This window comes from Dermochelys coriacea, chromosome 1 (genome assembly GCF_009764565.3).
Source record: "Dermochelys coriacea isolate rDerCor1 chromosome 1, rDerCor1.pri.v4, whole genome shotgun sequence".
Classification (NCBI taxonomy): Eukaryota; Metazoa; Chordata; order Testudines; family Dermochelyidae; genus Dermochelys; species Dermochelys coriacea.
In genome coordinates, this window is record NC_050068.2 from 143,265,849 (window position 1) to 143,289,469 (window position 23,621).

The 23,621-nt window shown below is 42.7% G+C and overlaps 1 protein-coding gene across 4 annotated transcripts in view; it reads right to left on the reverse strand.

Annotated features, from left to right (window-relative positions):
- Positions 1–279: 279 nt before the first annotated feature.
- Positions 280–23,621, reverse strand: part of PCYT1B (phosphate cytidylyltransferase 1B, choline) — a 47,398-nt gene continuing 24,056 nt past the window's right edge. For 3 of the 4 annotated variants that reach the window (XM_038370745.2, XM_038370718.2, XM_038370727.2), the window contains 3 exons: positions 15,685–15,827; positions 10,713–10,901; positions 280–3,873 (listed from right to left, as the gene is read on the reverse strand). In XM_038370745.2, the coding sequence (XP_038226673.1) occupies positions 3,661–3,873; positions 10,713–10,901; positions 15,685–15,827 (545 nt within the window). In that variant the 3' untranslated portion in view covers positions 280–3,660. The remainder of the gene's footprint in view (positions 3,874–10,712; positions 10,902–15,684; positions 15,828–23,621) is intronic. The other variant, XM_038370755.2, reaches the window with a different exon arrangement.

The window sequence follows — 23,621 nt, forward strand, 5'->3', positions numbered from 1 at the left end:
AACATAAGGCATACACTGCAAAGCTGAGAGTAGGAGGAAAGAGTAGGAGGAAGGTTGGCAAGGAGCTGCTAGGAGAGACAACTGGTAGGTGGATGAGTTTAGCAGCAGGGGTTTGGACAAGTCGGAATGTCTGGCTGTGCTGTTTTTCAGCTCACTTAGTATCGTGGCTGTAGAGAGAGGGGATGTCCATAATGGAGCCACTGGGGTTAGAACATGGGCTTGATGTTACCAAAGAACGTTTCGGCAGAGCCGTAGTAAAATAAAGAGGGCAACCTGCACTCTCTGTTGCATTTAATTTATTTTCCCCATGGAGCTTAGGCTTATAAATAGGAACACAATAAAGCAACACTTATTAAAAATAAAAAATGAAACCCAGCGATGACCAAAAAGTGCAAATCACCATCTGTATGTCCAGAGATGGTAAGGAGGTTAGCTGTCTTCTCTGTGTGTGGTGGAGATACGCATGGAGGGTGGTATCCATACCAAGAGAATAGGCGCTCGGGCTTAGTCTTATCCCGAACGCAGACCACACGTCTGGTACAGGTATATGGCTTTGTCACTCGGTAAACCACACGTGACTCTGGGAGCAATAGCTAAGCTTAAAATGAGGTCATTCTGGTGAGTGTCTGTCCTGTTTCCCATTACTAGCCAAGCAGTTTAATTTTCCTCCAAAACTTTGCTGAACAGAGGGCATTGTTTGAACAACAAAAAACCCACCAACCCTGACAGCCTCAATCTCATTTGGACAGGGCTTCTTGGTATAAACAGCACCATAGAGAGCAGGCTGTTCTTACTATGAAGGGGTGGTTTGTGATGGGAAAAACTGAGGAATGGAGCAATCAGAAGAACAAACAAGCACACCCTAGGGATGAAATTACAGTAGCTGGTTGCTTAAGGTGGACAGGAAGGTTTTTATTACACCATCCTCTCTCACAGGGCAGATGGCAGCCAGACTCTGTGGCCCTCTTGTCATTCTCTCTAGTGAAAGAAGCAGTGAGTGCCCCTGGTACTATGATAGCTGCCTGTTGTTGCAACTCTGTAAAGGGACTGGTGGTGTCTCCAGAAAACCAGTTACTCGGCAAGGATGTCTCTCCTGGAGAGAGAGTCTGATAAGGGCTGGGCTGAGGTTGCATATGAACAATCAGCTAGGCCTTGCTGGGTGGATAATGGAATACTTGGCTATTAGAGGGAAAACACAGGGTTGGCTTGGGGGCCTGGTGCTAGAGTCCTTCAGTGGCCCACCTGGAAACTGCTGAGGGTGGGGCTCATTACCAATAATTTCCAACTCTGCAGGGAAAGGGAATGCAGCCAGAGGATAAACTGCTGCCAGGACCTTGATATACATGAACACACACTGTACATTTACACACCAACACCTGTTTTTCACAAACTCCTATTCTTGGTGCCTCTCTGAAATGTTACTGTTAGTCTGTTCTTCGTGGGCTGAAGCAAAATCCTCTTCTTTTGCTGGTTGATCTCACCCTTTTTAATCCCCCTGCCTCTCTCTCCTTCCCACTGGAGGTGTGTTGTCCTGTCTGTACAGGAAACCAACAAAATGAAGAATACTAAAATCTACAGTAACTTTCACACTGTGATGTGCTCACAGCACGAAGGAAGCAAGTGGAGCAGTTGGCTTTTGGCTACTGTTGTCCATGCCATTCCTTGTTCTAGCAGCCGGGCAGGCTGCAAATTGGAATTTATTGCAGGTTTAGTATGCCTTGCTGGTTTGGTGCCCAAACCACTTAGTGGATTGGATGGAGAAACACTTCACATGCCAGCATAAGAACATAGGTAGGTCCAGTGCAGCAGCCTTTAGAGCAGTGGTTCCCAAACTTTTTACCTTGAGCACCCCCCTTGGGGCCAGGAGTGGGGGACGTGGACAGGAGTAAGGTAGCCAAGGCTGAAACCATAGCTGGGGTGGGGTGGGAGTGGAGCTGGGTGGTGCTCCCTTGCTGCCCCTGTGGGGGCTGCCTCCTCCAAATGTTCCTCCTTGGCCCCTAGGGGGGCATGCTGCACAATTTGGGGACCCCTGCTGTAGAGGTGAATGGAACAGATCATTTCTCTGTAATTCTGTCTGATCAGTTTCTAATCTCATTTTCCAGGTTGGGAGGAACGCGGGAGTCTTATGGGAGGTAGTTCAGCCAGCCACAGAGCGGTATGTCACACAATCAAACAGCCACCCCTCCCAGTGGTTGCTGATCTGGCGTAGATGAAGTATGAGCGAAGTCTCATCTCATGCTGAGCTGAGAGGCTGGTGATTTCAACATGATCGTGTAAAAAGGAGGAGAAAATTTCTTAAAGTTGATGTCTTTATGGCTCCGTTAGGGATTTGAGGATGCTCTGAGGGAAGGAGAGAAAACACCAGCATCTAATTCTACGCATAAAGTTTCATTATTTTCCAGTTGGGCTCCCCATGTTTGGATGTATTAAAGGCAGTTGCCAGCAGGCAGCTAACTGGATCCCAGACTGGGAATGCATATCCATGTGTGTGCATGCATGTACTGTATACCTAGCTGTAAAAGAACGTACAGTGCGTATATGCTTTTGTCTTGTTTAGAGATATGCCAAAAGTTTTAAGATTGATCTGATTGATACATGGGATGGGCAGAAACGCTGTTGCATAGACAGTCGGTTGATAACTGACATCTCCAAAGGTGTTGTAGTCCCTCAGCCACATTTCTCCTGGGGCTTTGGTTCCTGTGTTTTCTTAAGGTAATCATTAAAACAGCCCAATTCTTTAAAATATTTCCCCCCCCCCGACAAGAAATCCCAGCTAGAACATTCGCTGTCCTACACTGCAGCCTTCAAAGCAATGTCACAAAGAAAACCAGAACACAAGAGGTGGCTTCTGAGGCACTAGGAACAAGGAGTAAGATTTGCTAACGCAAACTGGATTCACACTATATTCACCTTTGCACATGCCCTGACAAAGGCCTGGTCAGCAAACATTTATTAAACTCAATCTGTTCGATACATCTCCATTGCTGACTGGCCAGATCCCCATTGCACTGGCCTGGTTTAGTTTTTTGGTGGCTTTTTTTATTTTGAAAGGAAAAAAAACACATTTCCTGTAATGAAGAAGCTTTTTGCTGCTGTGACGAGAGACCTCATCACGCTAGCAGGGCTCAAGTTTAGTAGGGTGACCAGAGAGCAAGTGTGAAAAATCAGGACACTTTTTTTTTCCCGAAGATGGAGGGGGCGGGGTATAGATGCCTATAGAAGAGCAAGCACCTAATATTGTCGGGTCACCCGAGATGCATGCAGAGTCCAGAAGTGGCTCAATTTTCTCTTCACGCAGTGCTGCTGCTATGCCCATGGTCACTCAGCCTAGCTCAGGGGTTGAATGTTCCCCTGGGTGCAAATTCCCCGAGGTTCTTGTCTGGCCCTAGCAGCTGCAGCAAGTGGTGACTAGTGACAGGTACTTACTCCAAGGTCACGTGTGTGTTAGTTGTCTGGGTGTGTCTGAGCCCCAATGGGGCAGAGATGAGCTGTTCCTGAGATCTCGTCCCTTGCAATGCACCACTTTCCTTGCAATGCCTTTTCCTACAGTGCACTCGCCTCTGTCAGAAAAAGCTGTATGTAGTTCCTCTCCTCCCAGCCACCTGCAGGTTATATGAGTGGTGGTATCTTTATTTTTTTTTTTGTATTGTTTATTTTTCTTTACTTCTCATCCTCATCTCCTTCGCTCATGCTGCTCATTGAGGCTGAGGCCACTTTCGGAGAGGAAGGAGGTGAGGCTTTATTGAACACCCAGGGGGAGGGCGGCGACGGAGAGCGAGATGGAGAGCGGCCACGCGTTGGACTGCTGGTTGGGCTCTGCCTCGGTGACAAGGCCTGGAGCATTCGGCCACTTCGCTCCTGAAACATCTGTTTCTGAAAAGCAGTTTGAAAAAGAGGCCGTGTGAGTCAGGCACAGCAACGGGGTGGGGGAGAGCTTGGGTGCTGGGAGGCCAGTTGGGGACAGTTACCTGCATAAGGGGAGAGGTTCTTTGACCTTGAGAAAAGGTAGAGGCTTAACATGCATTTCTGCTCTGAAATATGGTCAGTCAAAATGGCACCCTGGAGTCCCCTGTGGTGTTGCCTCTCACTCATTCTAGGCAAATGCTCACACTTTACAAGCCAAATGGTTTTGGTACCCAGCAAACTCGTGTGGATGCAAAAGTGCTTCTGGGAGCTTTCCAGCTACACTACACATCCTGCAGATCTCTGCAGGGACACTGAGGGCAGAATTTAGTTAGTTGTTCGGTTCCTGGGTGAGCCAGAACAGACTCCATTTCACTCTCGCTTAGCTGGACTGGCTCCACTGTACCAACAGGAGTCAGTCATAGAAATGTAAAGCCAGATTGGGCAACCCTGGTAGTTATTCACAGAGTTGTCCCTTGAGTAGGGAGAATCGGGGCAACCACTCTAGGCCCTGCACTTTGGGGGTCCATGTGGGCCAGTGCAATTGGCCGGAGTGACGGATTAGTCACTTCCACCCCAGGCCCCGCACCTCCCTAGAGACGACCCTGGTTATTCACATCACAATGGGACTGCGCTTATGTGATGTGTGCACAAACTGGCCTTTACTTTGTTGTTGTGGCCAGCGGAGATGACTCTGGATACAAGTATGGGGTGAAATCCTGACCTTATTCAAGTCAGTAGGAAGTTCTCCATTGACTTCACCCATGGACTGGATCTTTTGCGCAAAAAAAATGCCACATTTTGATGTAGTCACTTTTGAGAGCAGCAATGTACTGTTAAGTTTGTGACAAAGGAGACATGGAGCTTAACCTTCAAGGTGGAATGGGGACAGTGCTGTCTGGGCTATTTCTTGTGGAGCTCTCACTGCTGCCTGAGTCATTGAATTGTATTGGTAATTCTTTCAACAGCTTGCAGCTGGACTTGTGCTCTTCTTCAGGGCAAAGTATAGCTCAGGTGTGACCGTGTGTGAGATAACACATTATAACTAACATGTTTCTAATCAGCAGCATAGGCAGGGTTGACACTTTTGACAACAATGTTAACAATCTTGGCCACTTCTGGGCTTCCTTCTAGGATTGGACCACAACCCACTAACATGGTTTGAAAGGTGTTAAACCCTGTTTACACCATTGTTTAGAAAGATGGTTAGTTAAAATGTGTTTGCTCGCACATGCCCTATATTTTTAGTCTGCACAGAGCAAGTGGCCGCTTGCAACCCGAGTTCTAATGAAAAGAATAAGGCCTTATCTACATGCGAAAGTTGCACCAACAAACCTGCTAAACTGGTGCAAACTCTTATTTTTGGCTAAAGAACCTAAATAAGCCTAGCTTAAGCTAAAATAAGTGTGTCCACACAGCCTTTGACACCAGTTTAACTAACATGATTTAAAAGCACACCTTAAGTTTTTGCCCCAAGGCTTCCTCCTCCAGAGTATTTCCATGCAAAATAAGAAAAGCGCTTTCTAGCTAACAGTTCTGCACAGCAAGGCAAGGCCTTGTTAGCCAGCTTTTGTCCAACGAAACTGCGTGACTTGCTCTCTGCCATCTAGCTGCAACTTCATCTGGCAGTGTTAAGCTTTTGGGTCACCTTTTTTCTCATGAAGCTGTTTTTCTCTCTGTCCAAACTCTGAGCCCTTTTTGCTGCCAGAACTTCTCTTGATCAGAGCTGGACAATAATCTTCAGATGAATCCCGCCCCACCCTCTCATGGCTGGCTTCCACTGCTGCACGGAAGATGGAGATGTGTCCCCCTCCTGCTCAGTGCTAGAGTTCCAATTCTGTGCCTGTCGAATACCAGCTGGATCTACACACCTAACCACAACACACACAACCCATACAAATACAGGCCAGAAATCTTAACAAAAACCTTGGGTTGGATTTCATTTTCCATTGCTCTAAAGAGAAATAACTGGCAAGGTGTGTTAAAATAAAAACCAAATCATAACTTTCCTTTGAAATATGTGATACTTGCCAGTGCTGGAGGCTGAATAAGGGTTACATGAATGAATGACCTGCTCTAATATGGCACATCATATGTTTCTAGTGCCATGCATGACCTCATGGCTGAAGTACAGGAATACAGGAGATCATCTATTTCAGCTGTGCCCAGACATCTTGTGTGGTTATGTAAATTGCTCAGTCACTCTATGGCTCTATTCTCTATCAGGGATAACAATACTTTTCTATTAGACCAGTCATAGGGCTATGAGAAGGATAAATCTATGAGTGTGTATGAGGTGCTTACATACTATAACAATTAGCATGATTTAAAAATCCATAAGTAGCTAGTGTGCCATGCAATGTTCTGAACATATGCTTGCTGAGTATTTTCTGCTTTTCTTTTCCTCTTGGAGGACCCAAGAATTCCATGATTTTTCTCAATTTGATTTTTCCCCCAAGTCATCAAGATCTTGTGCTATGGTGACCTTCCTTCTGGCCAAGAAGGTTGGATGGCTCCCTTTAGAGCTCATCAGATCTACTACAACTGCAGCGAGAGGCATTGCTGAAATGAATGGAAGGCCCTTCTGACTTCTGGGGACTAAGCTAGTTTCTTCCACCATGCTCCTGGTTGCTACTGGCCCAGGGAGTGAAGTACCAAACTAGAATAACAAATCTGAATTAACTCCAGAGCCCCCACACCAACCTTATATTTTATCTTCTATTTGAATAGAACTCTAAAAATTAATTAGCTATTATCAACTTAATGTCACACTCTGCCTTCAGCTGCAAAACCAAATGGCAGAAGAGGATACAATCTCAGTAAATTCAACTTCAGCACAATATTCAGCTTGGTATCCCTCCTGCACCCATGGCCATGTGTCTATACTGCTGTCCTGCTCTCTAGGTTTGAACTATTCAATGCTTTGTAAATCTCCTGGGCTAGCAGGAAGTTCTTGCTCTCTGCAGTAGCTTCCAGCCTGCTAAGTAGAGGACCGGTTCAAGCAGGAAAGGGTTAATAGTGTGACTAGTCCAGCGCTGTCAGAGTGTAATCAATGCTGGCAAAGATTCCAAGCCTATAGCAGCATCACAATCAGATGCAGTAGCAGTCCCAATGAGGGGGTTTTAGTGTGGAGGGTTAAGAGAGGAAAGTGATGTGGTCTGGCTCTGTAAAGCATTAGTGCTATTGGTGCAAGAGTCTTTCTTGGGTTTAGGAAGTTCTATGGGGCTGTGCAAAAGTTGCATTTACTGTGTATGGAAGTCTCGTTTTCTTTACAAAATAAAAGTGACCAGGTAAAAAACCTAAGCATTGGAAAACTCCCTCTGAAGGTCTGCAGCTGCTGCTATTTGAGCTTCTGATTCTACAATACACTATGGACATTTCAATGGGGTCATACTGCCACAGTTTACAGTCAGTCTAATCAAAATCCAGGATCCTGCATTTAGTGCATAATATACTTTCAATCTGGACCCTGAAGCCCACATATGACTGACTTCAGGCTCTGGCCAGTCAAACATATTTCCAACAATGATCAGGATTGCTCTCCAGAAGCTGAGATGTCCCGGTTGGGGAACTGAGCAGGTTGCTCTTTAAACTAGTTTTCTATAATGTTGCTCTATTTCTGAGGGACTTTTATAACCATTTTTATTTTTTAAAAACATGGACCTTTTTGAACATCTTTCTTCAAATAATTCAGCCCAGAGCACCAGAGGATGTTATACTCACACCTGCCAGCAGGTTTGTGCAGGGAACTTGCTCATTATCTGCTTTACATTGTACTGCACTATTCAAGTGTGAGATTGCAAGACCGCTTTCGGTCTGGCTCTTTTCCTAGAGTTTTATATCACATTCACTATTATTGTATCACAGCACCTGTGGGACTTCTGAAGGAAATAAATTGTGTATAAAACTATCTTGGTGAACAAATTCTCAAATGAATTCTATCCATCCTTTGCAATTTTGAAAAACAGCATTTTAACCTTTTCCAGAAATTATATACGATTTTAAGTGGGTTGCCCAGCCCTTAGTTTATCTTTTAGAAAAGGGATGCCAGCACAAAGTGTATTATTTCACAAATAGTAATTATAATAATAGCATATTAATGGCATGCAAATTACTGATCTAGGAATATAACATGCCTATAACTGTTCCTGGACTTTTAATGTCAACATTCAAAGCAACATCTAACAATGATGTGGCAAATTAATGTTAACAACAGTTTTGACACTAATAGCAAGTTATCATTATTAAAAACAACAACCAATTTCCAGTTGCCAGGCTGAAGATGATTTTTGAAAACACCTCAGTTCACTGTCACTAAAGCTTTCCTTAGAACAGTGCCAGCTCTGATTTCACTCTTTACCGGACACTTTTATGGGACTTTGCTCTGCAAATGTGTCTGTATAAAATTACATCTGGTTCCCTACTCTGCATCTGCCATCCTAAATCAGAGGGCCAACAAATATTCTTTAGCAGGAGTTTTAGCCGAGTGCTTTTCACTAAGGAATTTGTCTATAAAAATGTCTAATGTTTAAGATAATATATTTCTCAATGGTATTTTTTCTAATGCTTAGAGCAGGGAATTGAGTCAAGGCCCTGGCCTCTATTCCTAGCTCAGCCAATGACTCAGAGCATGGCCTAGTATAGTGCAGATGCCACTTATCTTGGCAAAGCAGTTTTGCCAGTAATGCTTATTCCAGCCACATGAAATAAATTATATTGACAAAAGCACATGCTTGCTGGTATAACTGCTTCTGCACTAGGGGCTTTTGCTGGCACAGCTGCACCAGTCAGCTCACATCTCTTCACACCCCTGACCAACACAGCAATGTTGGCAAAAGTTTGTAGTGGAGACCTGGATTTAGGCACTTTACCTAACAAATAAGACACACTCTCTGTTCTGAACAGCTTACATTCCAGTTTTAGACATGACACACTAAATTAGGGAATGAAGGAAAGGGTAGGCCCAGAGGTGCAATAATACGAGTCTATTTAGAGTCACATGCATAGACCTTGCTGGTGCCAGTCTTTCATTCTGCATTTGCAAAACAGCTACAATATGACATGTCCACCTCACAAGGGAGTTGTGAAGCTTAATTAATGAATGTTTGTAAAAGCCACTGAGATCCTTTAATGAAATGCACTAGCAGTGCAAATCAGTAAGTTGTAAGTGTATGTTATTATTGTGTTCTATAAAATGCAACAACAAAAGAAAATATTTAATTTGTTCATAGTCAGTTTTCGTTATACGCAAATCATTCCTGCTTCAAGTTTGTACTAAATCTGTTTCCTCCACTGTAAAATGAGGATAATAATACTGCTCTCTTTTGCAAACAACTTTGACTTCTAGTGCTGATAAGCTCTATGGCAGACCTAGGTATTTTATTTTATTTTATTAAACTTTTTAAGCTGACTGGTTGCATCCATTTGTGTTTCCTCACAAAGTGTAACCGATGTATAATTAAAGCCTTGCATATGTTGTCAGCCACTTGACCCACTTTGAATTGAATGGAAACTGCATGACTAAATCCTAATGTACCTTTGAATGAGCCCACATTCAAACTCCTGAGGGCATTCTGGTGGGCCGCTTGCTGGTTATGTACACTGCTGCCCTCAGTTCCTTTGCAGTTTGTCAATAGGAAGCCTGTGGCTGGATGGGTCCTGTGTTCATCAGCCTCTGCAAAACACTTACACACATGCATAACTTTAAGCATGTGAGTACACTCATGCTAAAAATTATGCACGTGTGTAAGGGCTTTGCTGGATCAGGGCCTATATGACCCAGAGTATAGAACTCTTTGAACAAAATGTAAGATCATAGATTTGGTTAGAAAAGACTCAATAGTACCTTAATAATAACTCCTGTGTCAACTACTGATTGCTTTTACATTACTATTGAGTTTTGCAACTAATTACAATGTAACATAAGACCTGGGACAGTAAGAAGAAAGATCTCTAGGTGTGACATGGGATCCAGTCTCTCTGGTGATCAGTTCCTGGGGCTGGGTGTCAGACCACCAGCTGGGTTCTACGCCTGATTGTTTCACTAACTCACTGGGTGATTTTGTGTGACTCAGTTAACCCCTCTGTGCTTCAGTCTCCCCAGCTGTAAAATGAGAACTGTAAATAATACTATGACCACCTTTGGGAAGCTCCATGAGATCTCTAGATGAAAGTGGCTGGGTCAATTGTTCACAAAAAGAAGTGACTTACAAAAGTGCATCTTGAAGCCTGACCTAAGATGTGTATCTCTGCAGGCATCCCTATGAGTCTGATTATTAGGATCTGAAATAATTTCTCAGTATAAATTTACACCTGACTACAACATGACCATTTTTATATTTATTATGCTATTTAAAAATATTGCCAAATTCAGAATTTTAATGTTTCCCTGTCTCTTTATTGCCATTTTCTGGAGTATAAGCTTTCCCTGATATAGGTGCATAACTCCTGTTTATTGATGATGCGGGAGGGAGGGGAAAATAGGCCTCTGTGTATAAATGTACAATGTGTCTGTTAATATACAGTACTACCTAATGTGGTCTTACACTGTAACATACTTGGGCACTACATAATATTGGTAGTGCCTTTTAAAAATACAAATGCAGAAATTGGCCTGAAAAGGACATTGGAAGTGGGAGATGTTTGCACTGTGGTTCTGGTACATGTTGTGGGATGAAATGAGTGGAATTGGCACTGACCTGCTAGATTGGCTTTCAAAACAAAGACTGCAGCAAAAGAACTTGCTATGGGTCTGTGTTAAGAGAAGAATAAATCAAAGGCAGACAGAATTCCTGGAATGAAGTACCTACCCAAGTTCCGTCGGGTCCAAACAGCTCTAAAAAGTTGCCAATGAACTCTCTGGACTTCTCTTCCCATTTCTGAATGAGGTCATGGCTCTTCTCTTCCACCTTATTAACAAATTCTTTTGATTTTTCCTCTACATTTTTCACCTTTTCTTTCATTTTGTCTACCTGGTTCTGAAAGCGATATTTCTTTTCCTGTTTGAAAAGTATGTGTGGACAGACAAAAAAATTATCAAGTGGGTTTGGGGAAAGAAGAAAGCTTGTTATTTGTGCTTAAATACACAGGGCTTTTTCTGACTACTATCGTGTAATATTTTAATATGTAAATGTATGGATGTTCTGAAAATATTTATCATTTAGTGCTTATCATGTGTTATGTTCCCCAGTAGAAAAACAGAGTTCTAGATGTATTAAAATAGGGTGTTCTTTAAAAATAATGTCAATTTAGTATTCACGCAAGTAAAGAACTAATACCCCAGGCCTGTAGCAGGCAACATGCAAATTTCCCCACACTCTCTTGCCAAGGTATCTTCTGTGAAGAGATCTCTTCAAAACAGAAGAGAATCTTCATGATTGTGGCTTTGGATAATCAGCAGTCCCCTGGTATACCTGAGAGGCGTGTCTAGGCCAGAAGGCTAGCTGACCAAACAGTTGAGGAGGGGAGGGAAAGAAGGGGCTGATCAATGTTCAGAGATCCGCTCAGCTCAGCTCATTGGAAGAGAAAAAGAATGGGCTCTCAGAGCTGCTAAGTGCCTCAGATTCAAAGCTTTGGTCTTGAAAAGCTTCTAAACTCCTCAGAAGCACAGCCAGTCATGCAGAGCTTAAAGGCTCTGAAGCTCTGTCTCTGGAGATCTTATGAGCTCTGTAGGAGCAGAGCTTCAGTCAGTTCACAACCAACTTTTGGCAGCCTGGGAACTTCAGTTAACTGGAATTTGAGTAAATCTGGATTACACAGTAATTAACTAATTAATTTTCCTCTAAAACAATTGTTCTTTAGCTCCACTATGGCAGCTTAACCTATAAAAGTGCAACTTTGGTTGAAGAAGTGGGAGTGTAAATTTGGCATCTTATGACTCAGGAGAATCCATCCGATGAAGTGAGCTGTAGCTCACGAAAGCTTATGCTCTAATAAATTTGTTAGTCTCTAAGGTGCCACAAGTACTCCTTTTCTTTTTGCGAATACAGACTAACACGGCTGCTACTCTGAAACCTACTTCCTATGTATAGCCAGTCATATTTTCCTTGCTGGTCTTGTTAGCATTGCAGTTAGGTGAGTGTGAGATGGATTTTATTCCAGCTCAAGCATCATCAGTAGAATTGTTGAAGTCTAGTTGCAGAATCTTTATTAGTTGTGAGGAAGAACAAGCCAGAAAATACGCAGCTTGAGTTTTCAGGGTTGGCATTCAGAAAACTTTTTGTAAACCTATTAATTAATCAGATATGATATGCAGTCATTGAGGTCTTGATTTTTCAAATGTAGCCATGCAAATGCATACACCAAAATATGTGAGCATTCACACACCTGATTTACATGCACAATTCCCACATTGCAGATGCAAATTTAGTTTTGTGCTTCTGGTGCAGCTAGTTAGTTATCTGCATACTTAAATATTCAACTTGAGCAGGCAGTTATGGTAAGTACACAAATTAGACGTATGTGCCACACCCCACACTCCCACCCACACACTTGTGCACTTGAACTTTTAAAAATTAGCACCATGGGACAATGAAAAAGGAGCTCTACAATGCCATTTTAGAGCTACTTTCAGAGTTGACGTGTGCTTCAAAGTTTACAAGTTCTAAAATATGCCCATACTTTTACTAAGTCATTTTTATGCTAAACATTTAATGGAACTAGCAATTGCATTTTATCTTAAACTCAAAATATTAGCACCTCCAAGCTGTTGCTGACACAGAAATTCAAAAGGACACAGGAGCATTTGTTTTTCAGCTTAGTAGGACTAGCCAAAGAGGCTAAGTCAGGATAACCCCACCACCCCAAACCCCACAGTTACATAGGCAACCAAGCCTTAATTTAGGAATGCCAGCATTTTGATTGTCTACTGGTGCCCTTTTATTTGTTTTGAAACACTAGAAGCCCTTGGAGAAGAGCAGAGCATCTGTTAAACTTGTGTAACCCTAGGCCACAGGGACTTCATTAGGCTAGGTCTATGCTACAGACCTTGCAGCGACACAGCTCTGAGGTCACCCATGTAGCCGCTCTTTGCCAGTCTGAGAGAGCTCTCCCGTAAGCATAATTAAACCACCCCCAATGAGCAGCAGTAGCTATGTTAGCAGGAGAGCATCGCCCACTGACACAGTGCTGACCACACCGGCGCTTCTGTCGCTGTAACTTATGTTGGTAAGGGGGGGATGTTTTTTCACACCCCGGACTGACAAAAGTGCTAGTGTAGCCATAGCCTGAGTCTCTAGAAGTGGGGTGGAAATGCCGCTGGTGCTATGCAACAGTAATACCCTCTAACCAGGTAAGAAACAGTTTTGATGAGCTCCAAAGAAAATTCACACCCAGTGTTCCTCTGTCTGAATGACGGCTGCAGTATTGATCCTCCTGCGTGGATAGTTACAGCAGGGAAAATATGGGGAAGCCTCTAGGTCTACAAGAAGGATACATAGGATGCCCCCACTCCCACCTCAAACATGAACATAGAAACTAGCAGTACAGTAGACCTGGAATGAGAATGAAGGTTCAGAGGGAAAAATCTAAGGATCCCAAGGATCCTCCTAAATTGGAGTGACCGATAAATCTTGATTCACTGCCTGAATTAAATTAGTGAGCCCCTTCATGATGTGCCATTTCCAGGTGGGAAATATAAGAGCCAGTGCTCCAAAATGAAATGAAATGAAATATGAAACAAAGACCAAGAAAATGCCTATGTCTGTGTTTCCAACTCCAGCTGAGAGGTACATATTACAAAAAAATCTATAGACTGTCTGATTTATTCTGTCTCAAGTACAGGAGAATTGTACCACTCAGCCTGTCATTCGTTGGCTTGAGAAAAGGCCAGATTTACAAAGGTACTTAGGTGCCTAAAGAGACAGACAGGCCTTTAGTGGGACCAGTGCTTAATTTGTAATGAAAGAGGTGCCAGGGCTCAAGCAGTTTTTTTACTGACATGACAAGCCCAGAGGTGCTGGGGCTATGAACTACCAAGCTGAGAGATGCCGGGGCTCAGCCCTGGCAAGCCCTGACACAAATTAACCACTCAGTGGGACGCACCAAAGTGCCTAATCAACATAGGTGCCTAACTCCCATTGCAAGTCCCAGGGTCTAATCCCACAAACACAGTCTGTCCTCATTGCTTAGAAAATATTTAAGGGGGCACTCTTCAAAATGACATGTCTGTCTGAAATAAGTTTGTTTGCTGTCGGAACAAATAATACTTCAGATTACTGTAAATGAAAATGTGGAGGGAGAAAAATCTTTCTCCCCCTATTGCCCACTTTGTGACCTGATAGCATTTTATTTACAAAAAGAAAAGGAGTACTTGTGGCACCTTAGAGACTAACAAATTTATTTGAGCATAAGCTTTCATGAGCTAAAGCTCACTTCATTGGATGCATCTGATGAAGTGAGCTGTAGCTCACGAAAGCTTATGCTCAAATAAATCTGTTAGTCTCTAAGGTGCCACAAGTACTCTCTTTCTTTTTGTGAATATGGACTACCACGGCTGCTACTCTGAAACCTGTCATTTTATTTACAGTTTCCCCTGTTCCTCATATGGCTTTTTGACACAGCAAAAGGGGGGGGGGATAGATTATTAAAGAAAAAGTAGGAAAATATAATTGCAATCCCACAAAAATTGGCAAGGTGTAAGACTTGACAATACTTTTTACTCATTTTTTTCAAAATTGGCTAGACATCTGCTTAAGTGTTTCTCTTTAGCAAAGTGCTAAAGTGAAGGCTAATGAAATAAATACAACTATCCTACACATGGCAAATAAACAGGAAAAGTACATTTTGTGATGCACTGTCCTTCCTTTAAAATTTTTCCTTATTAACTAGCTGTAGTCATTCACAATGTCCTTTTGTAATATGGCACAGTGCAGAGGAGCTTTTCAGCATTGTCACTTTCCTGGGGCTATGCTGCTAAGACTTGAAAGAGAAAATGGCGGAAGGAAAACTCACGTTTCCTTCACATCTTTACCCTTTTTCTGGACAGTACAGACAGTTCTGTCATTAGGTGCTGCTTAATTTGAAATACTGCATCCTCGAGAGCAATCCTCAGCAACCTCTGAGCTTTCATATTAGCTCTCTAATTCATTCCGTTCTGCTTAGGTTTTGTGTCACATATTATATGACTTGACACACTGCTCTCTGACTTCTGCAAAACCTGTCAAAACAGTGGCTCACCAGAGATTTCCTTTTTCCCCCCCCGGGCTTACACTGGACCCTTTAAAAGCTTACTTTAACATCTTTTTTTTTTTCTTCTTCAATGTAATTGCTTTGTAGAGGAAGAAAATTGATTGCAGACACTTGTGCTTTCTACGCCTTTTCCTTCTAATCTCTGGCATTTGGCCACATCACAGCAACAATAAGGAAACAAAGTCAAACTGCAGGCTGCTTTTTGGAGAGACCGTGACTGTTTTCCTTAGATGAATGGAAGCTTTTTTTAGAGGCAGTGTTATTAAATTATCAGCAGCTCCATGAGAAGTATTCAGTAGTTCAGAAACACAATGGAAAATTGGGAGTATTGGCTTTACTACAGTTTACTACAGTTTCCAAGAATTCTGCCAAATGGTATATGTGAAGCTGATACTTGCCAGGACTTCTTAAAAATAAATCTCAAGCCCACCAATGGTCATTTTTCCCCGTTAGTTTTAACCAACTCCTGCTCTGTTCCATCTCCCATGTCAAAAACACTAATTTCCCTCTTGTGCATCTTAACCCCTACTCCACGGTTGGGCTTCTAATGGAAACTCTATCAGAAGAGGGAGAAGAGAAGATGTACTTACTTACATTTATAAAACTAACATTCAGCTCTTTGGCGGTATATCCTCTTTGGAGGTTGCGTCGGGCATAGACATCATAATCTCGTACAATTCTAGTAATGATGTCTGATGTTGAGATACCTTCAGTTCTCTGTGTTGGTACAAACATTCCTGGTGAAAGTGGAAAGCAAAGAGAGATGAATGACATGACGAGACATCACAACAGTTAGTAGGGGTGCATGTTTTAGCATGAATGCTCCTGTGGATAAGGTGGGTAACTGGAAGCTGAGAGATATGCAGTGAAATTCTGAAGCTAATGGGAATTTTGCCATTAATTTCAATGGGCCCAGGATTTAACTCATATGTTCTAATCCTGGGTCTGCCACTGGTTTCCTGTATGACCTTGGAGAAGTCATTTAGTTGCCTTGTGCTTCATTTTTTCATCCTGTAAAACTTAGATAATATTTGCCAGCATCCAGTGTTATTGTGAGGTTTAGTTGGCTGTCTGTGACATTATAAGATCTTTAGATTGAAGATGGGCAAATTGTTATTCTATATCGCTATTCTCATTCCCTTGAGCTCTTTGATTCTCTCGTATAGCAGAGATTCTCCATTATGCTGAAGGGGTAGTACAAAGGAAGTGTTGTTTGCTTGTACTCTTTCACAGGAAGAGGAAGTACAACCAGGGTGGTGAAGAGGGCTACTTATTATTATTACTAGCTTATTTCCTCTAAATATTTGACTAGTTTTTAACTGTTTGCCATTAAGACTAGCCCATGTGTACTGTTAAATAAAGCCAGAGGCAGAAGCAATATTAGCAGTAACTGTGAATACATCTTCTGTACAGCATTCAGTGAAATAATGCACATCATGCAAAGATGAAAACTCAACTCCTAGAGCCAGTGTCTGGCTTATGAAGTAGAGATGACTGTGTTAAGCATTCCAAGCTCTCATCTAGGGATGAGCAAACTAGTTTGAATAAAATAATTCTACTGGTCAACCTGGAAAAAGAGTAATGGCTTTGATAGTTCAATGTGAGTTAACTGCGATTAATCGACAGCCCTAGTAATGACCTAAGTAGGTAATGGAGACGGAGGTTAGGCCACCCACTACCTGAGTCTTGGGCCAGCGGAGCTCAGGTTTCACACTTCCACTTGGAAGAGAGAGCAACTTAAAGGCACTGTTGGTGAATGATTCACAGCCCAGAGAGGCATTATGTTGAGAAAACACTGTTCTCCCACCTTCAACTCAGAGTGTCATAGAGATGGAAGGATATGTAAAATATTAAATAAAAAATGGAGGAGAACCTCAGGGCATTGTCTGGCCCAGACTTATGTAGACCAGATAGAAATGCAAAGGGCACCCACTTTGAGGGCCAATAGAGTAACTGTGTCCAAACAAGCCAAATACAGCTCCCGATCCAACCATTTGTTTTAACAGTTTATATAGGAAAGTGCAGGTGATACAGAGTTGTGAGGCTGGATTGGAAATAGTCTTGTGAAATAAAAGTACTTACTACTTAATGTCTTAAAAGATTGCACAAATATTAACTAATTAATCCTCACAATGCCCCTGTGAGGTTGTCATGGAGTCACCGGGCAATGCTCTGGAACTACTCCATATGAAGCCAGTCAGGACTCTGGGGGATCCTCCTCTATGTGAGCAGACTGTCTCCAGGGCAAGAAGCTTACACAGCTTCAACTTTCCTGAGTCTGACCTCAGAGCATTCAGCATCCCCTTCCACACCGTGCACTTCCCACAGTGAGTCCACACAGGCGAGGCTTCTGGGGAAACCAGAGGGTCCTGCACCCTAATTCCGCAGTCAGACGCGACTCTCAGCCAGCCAGTAAAACAGAAGGTTTATTAGACGACAGGAACGCAGTCCAAAACAGAGCTTGTAGATACAGGAACCAGTACCCCTCAGTCAGTCTGTCCATTTTGGGGGGCAGGGAGGCCAGATCCCCATCTGGGCCTCCCTCCATTTCCCCAGCCAGCTCCAAACTGAAACTCTCCCATCCCTCCTCTCACCTTTATCTCTTTCCTGGGCCAGGAGGCCACCTGATCTCTTTGTTCTCCAACAACTTCAGTTGGCACCTTTGTAGAGGAGAGGCCCAGGCCATCAGTTGCCAGGAGACAGGGTGTCGGCCATTCTCTGTGCATACACCATCACACTGGCCCTCTAGGGCTCTGCAACAATCACACACCCTTATCCCACCACCTAGATGCTTAAGAACTGCATAGGCAAAACTGAGGCACCCACACTGTATTCAGAGAAAACATTAAGAACATTCCCACTTCGTCACAGGGGTAAGTAAGCATTGTTAGCCCAATTTCACAGGGTTCAGGGAGGGAATCAAGAGGCAACAGCCTCTCATGATTTAATGATGGATACATCATTTTCCCCCTCTATAGTCTAATTAATATTCTGCTAAACAGTTTTAATCATTGTCACAATATTCTCCCTAGCATGCTTTTCAGAATTGCAGCAGTTGCTAAGGAAGCTATTATGGGAAGCAGTAAAACATATTTAAGCACAGGTTAGAGCTAAGAGCATGCCTGAAAAAATACTGGCTTACAATTGATTTAGCTTAAACCACATTTTTAGTCAGGTTTCACAAACAGACCCTGGCATGTAATATTGGTAGCAGAGCAATGCTTATGTTTCTAAAATGAAAATGACTCTCTATTAAGGGAACTATTTGTAGACATGATGCATCTGCATGCTAGCATTCTAGCCATGTGCACACAAACTGACTTCTTGGCACCTCCTCTGAACCCTCCCTCCTGTAACCTGTGTTCCTCCTTCCAAGTTCCATGCAGGTTGCTACAAAGTTGAAATTTTTTTATAGTCTTAAACAAAGCTATCTTTACAATAGGAGATCAAGAATCACCCTTCCGACCAGCTTTTACCTGCTGTCAATCTTTGTTACCTGTCCCATAGTCATTTTGTGTGTGAACCTTCTACTGCTGTCCAAGGTAGTTTGGTGCAAGAATCAAGTGCAAAATATCCAACAGAGATCCACAGTGAGGATAAGCATGGATGGGAGAGGAGAATCAGCCTGTACTTTACTTAAAATGGGAAATATATGCTGGTTAGTCATTTACTGAATGGTATTCATTGTCACTAGCTAAACAAGTCACATTACTGATGGTCTGGGGCATATGTAGGACAGATAACCTTGCAAAACGGAGAAATAAAATTAAGCATGGTTCAATACTACTTTCTGATCTATTGTATTTCTATCAATCATCAATTAAAAAAATTAAGGATTTTCTGAGCCCACTACATAGTTGCTTTAAAGCTATACAGTCCATTTCTATTAAGGTTCTCCTTATCTATTAAATCGGATTGTCTCCTTTTCTTCCATTCCCCTCACCTGTTCTAATACTATTGTTCTTCAGCGCCAAACCTAACCTCCTTTCCATGGTGTTGAAAACCCAATTTGCTGCAGAAAACATGGGTGGGGCAGGGGTGCAGACCATGAAGAACCAATGTAAAGGGCTATACAATCCCCATACACAGCATTGCTCCCCAGCAGCTCTCTACATGGCAATGTGAAAGAGGTTGTGGGGCTAAGGAAAGTGAGAACTGACTAGGTTCACAACTATGCAGATTCATTGACCAAATCCCCCAGGCCAGGAGATAATAAATAATAATAATAAATTATTGCCCCCAGGCAGTAATAATGTTTTCATATGGTGGCCAAGGATATCACCTAGGGAGATCTCAAAGCATTTTACAAAGGAGGTAGGCATCACATGTGGGAACTGAGCCACAGCGCGATGAAATGACTTGCCACACAACAGGCCAGTAGTAGCTCTTGGAATAGACCCCAGTCCAGTGCTCTCTTCACTCAGTCATGATGCTCCACAGTCTTGGGGAACAGATTCCATCTCCCTCCATCCCTTCAGAGATCCCTAACACACATTTGCTTACTTCATTTATCCAGTGAAACCCCTCAGCCAGAGCCAATGTGAGATTTTCATGTAAAATGAAATCTGCAAGCTGGGCTGGCCACAGGAGCAGGAGAGGTGGCATGCTTGGGAAACCTATGGACACAGCACTGATTCCAGCTACAAATAATGGCCATTAAAAAAACTGTAAAGGCTTTTTCTGCTCCCTTTTTAACCAAATGTACCTGAGAAAGCTAACTGAGGTCATAGGGGAAGAGTGCAATATGCAATTGTACCAGTAACCCTTTGTGATGGGGACTGACCTTTGAAACCTGACCTAGGTTATGTGACTTAAGTGAAGAAATAAAGTTACAATTACTTGTCAGAACTGTGCCACACCTTTGTTTTACAGTAATGGAGAAGTAAGTGTTGGCTCCATGCAGCAGCCTGAGAATTGCTAGATTAGCCCTCACTGTCAGCGCTTGCCAAAGACTGATTAGTAATGATACTGTAATGTTTGACTAATATGCTCTTAATCTGTTCATTTTTGACAATGTGAAATCCTCAAGGAATCAACACATAATTAACCTATTGGTCACTGCGTATTGTGTGTTCTCCTCTGTTCCCAATCCTCAGAGGTTGTGAGCCTGTTACAGAGCCCAGTTTGACAGCCTGGCACTTTAGCTCAATCATACAGGCTCATGCTTTTAGCTCACTACAAGGTAATAGTTACCAAACACAGTGAGCGTTTCACTTAACACTTGCAAATTACTGGATAGTAGATTCTGAGGCCCTAGGAAATTCTAGAGTGCACACATTGATGTAGGCTGGGAAGAGGGAAACGTCTCATGTGCCTGAAGCAGTCTGCTCCAGAGAGCTGTGGGAGGAAGGTTTAATTGCTTCCCTCTTCTGCAGTATTCATTGTGTTATGATAGCTGCTCATGATAAAGAGGCTTTTGACATCACCATGGTTTAAATTTTTGTCACAGGGCCTGTCAAGGTTCCTTCCCCACTCTGAACTCTAGGGTACAGATGTGGGGAGCTGCATGAAAGACCCCCTAAGCTTATTCTTACCAGCGTAGGTTAAAAACTTCCCCAAGGTACAAACTTTGCCTTGTTCTTGAACCCTATGCTGCCACCACCAAGCATTTTAAACAAAGAACAGGGAAAGAGACCACTTGGAGACCTCTTCCCCCAAAATATCCCCCCAAGCCCTACACCCCCTTTCCTGAGGAAGGCTTGATAATAATCCTCACCAATTGGTACAGGTGAACACAGACCCAAACACTTGGATCTTAAGAACAATGAAAAATCAATCAGGTTCTTAAAAGAAGAATTTTAGTTAAAGAAAAGGTAAAAGAATCAACTCTGTAAAATCAGGATGGTAAATACCTTACAGGGTAATCAGATTCAAAACATAGAAATCCCTCTAGGCAAAACCTTAAGTTACAAAAAGACTCAAAAACAGGAATATACATTCCCTCCAGCACAGCTTATTTTACCAGCCATTAAACAAAAGGAAATCTAACGCATTTGCTAGCTAGATTACTTACTAACTTTATAGGAGTTGTAAGTCTGCATTCCTGATCTGTTCCCGGCAAAAGCAACACACAGATAGCTCAAAGCCTTTGTTCTCTCCCCTCCAGATCTGAAACAATCTTGTCCCCTCATTGGCCATTTTGGGTCAGGTGCCAGCGGGGATACCTTAGCTTCTTAACCCTTTACAAGTGAAAGGATTTTGCCTCTGGTCAGGAGGGATTTTATAGTACTGTATACAGAAAGGTGGTTACCCTTCCCTTTATATTTATGACAGGGCCCAATCCATCTCCCATTAAAGACAAATACAAAGAGTCCCATTCACTTCAGAGTTGGACTGGATCCACTGCCGCTGAAGCCACAGATCACACGGCAAATCATTTGTCTGACATGGAGGAGACATAGGTGCAAGGGAGCAGACTCAGAAGATTTAGTGAGTCAGTGAGCATCACAACAGTAACAGAAGCCAGCAAGGCATTGAAAGGATTGATTTTTTTAAAATAGATGAAGGATGTAGAAAAAGAGCAACACCCTATCATGATAACATTCATGTAGAATGGCAGGTGGAATATTCTGTCAATTGTCTGACTTCAAGATGGCATGAGAAGGGGGGAAAATGGGTTTGTGTCCTTTATTTTTGTTGCTTTATGGTACAATTTTCAAGCCTTCTTTATGCATATGTTTTTCCTCCTTACTGATTTTTGTAATAGAAATTGGGGCCTTTTCTACCTATATTCCATGGCAGACTCTATGGATGAACATACCTAGGATAGAGGCAGTCCAATATGGACCTCCCAATGCAGATCTAGTTTACCTGGGTACTGATTAGATACTATGGTGCTGAGTACTATAGAAATAAACAGTTTTTGAAATATATTTAAATATCTTTTTGCTAAAGAAAAAAAGAGGGAAAACTGCTGGGAAATAAAATGAACTCGGGGCTTGTATAAAAGTTGACATTCCTTCAGCAATGGGAACTCTGCCCATGCTGCATATTGGTCAGATTTTCAAAAGAGCTCAACTTGCTCTTAGTAGGAGCGCTTCAGTGTTCAGCACTTTTGAAAATCCAGCTAGACGTTTAGGTGCCTGAATTGGATCTGAGGTCTTCTGAAAACCTGACCCATTGTGTTTGTATATGCTACGCTCATCAAAACTATGTGAAGAGAACAGTATTGAGATTACAAAGTCAAGCACTCAAAAGTTAGGAAATGCCAGAATTAAGGTAGTCTGTTCAATCTTAATTCAGATCTCTTGTTCAGTGTAGATAGTTCAATTACTATGAAATTCTGCCAGAAACCAGGCAGGTTTCCAACAGAAGCCTTCCTGCCAGGCAGATTTTGGAACCTTTCTGGTGTCCTGCCACCTCTCCTGCTGGCTCCTCAGCAGCCCGTGTGGTGGACTGACAGGGAGCTGAGAGCCTGGGAGCCCCAGCTCCCAGTTGCTCAGCAATCCAGGCTTCTAGGCTGCCCAGCTTGTCACATTTCAAGTCCCTGCTCCAAAGTACAGAGGCACAAGAGCCTCTCAAAGAAACGGTCACCAGAATTTATTAACATGGGTAAAACAACGTGTATTTCCCTCGTCTTTTTCTTGGAGAAGGCCAAACTGTTTTGGCTGAAATGTTTCAAAAAATTCAGCCTGAGGTGGATACCCTGCATGGAAAGCTTCAGCCCAAATGATTACGGTTTGACACAGTTATAAAGCAACCAAAACCCTGGTCTTATAATGGGAAGTGTCCGGCAACCTTCATAGTAGGTGGTGCTACCAGTTCTGCCTATAATATCATTGTGTAATGTATTGTATACCTTTAACAGCATACACATACAAATCCATACTCACTCATTAGCTATCTGTCATAAACTAAACAGTTAACAAGAAAAAAGAAAAGGAAAACAAGATTAGAAAATATTATATTCTGCAGTGGCCTTGATTTAATATTGGGTTATAGCTGCAAGGCCCTGGTGGTGAAAAGTCGGCCTTTGGAGGGGTGGGGACTGCAATGGCATAACCACCAGTCGCCCTGGAGATGGCCAGCACGCTCCAAAGAGAACAGTGTAGACCAAGCCAGGACAACTGGCGGGCGCACTGATTTAGTTTATCCCAGTGGGAGACAGCTACCAAACCCTGATCAATTAGAACATGCCCTGGCAGAATTCATTAAGGCCACCAAACTGAGTCCCTGATGGACCAAGGGAGAGAGCAAATTCCACACTGTGGGACTCTGCATTGAGAACACTTAGACACCTATCCTCACACCGCAGGAATGAAAGCTATGCTCAGCTGGTCTCAGTTGTTACCATGGGCACTGAGGAAGAGGCAGGCTTGATTCTTTATTGCCTTACAACTGTGCAAAGTGGCTAAAAAGTGTCATCAAATCAGATTAATCCACTCATTTATATCAGCAATGTGTTTTACACCCGCAAATGTAAATGGTGCGAGACAGTGAAGAATCAAGCCTGCTCTCTCTGTGGCAAGAATAGTTACTATTTGCTTCATTTAAAATTAAGGTTCCTTTCTGTTTTATATGTTTGAGCTGCA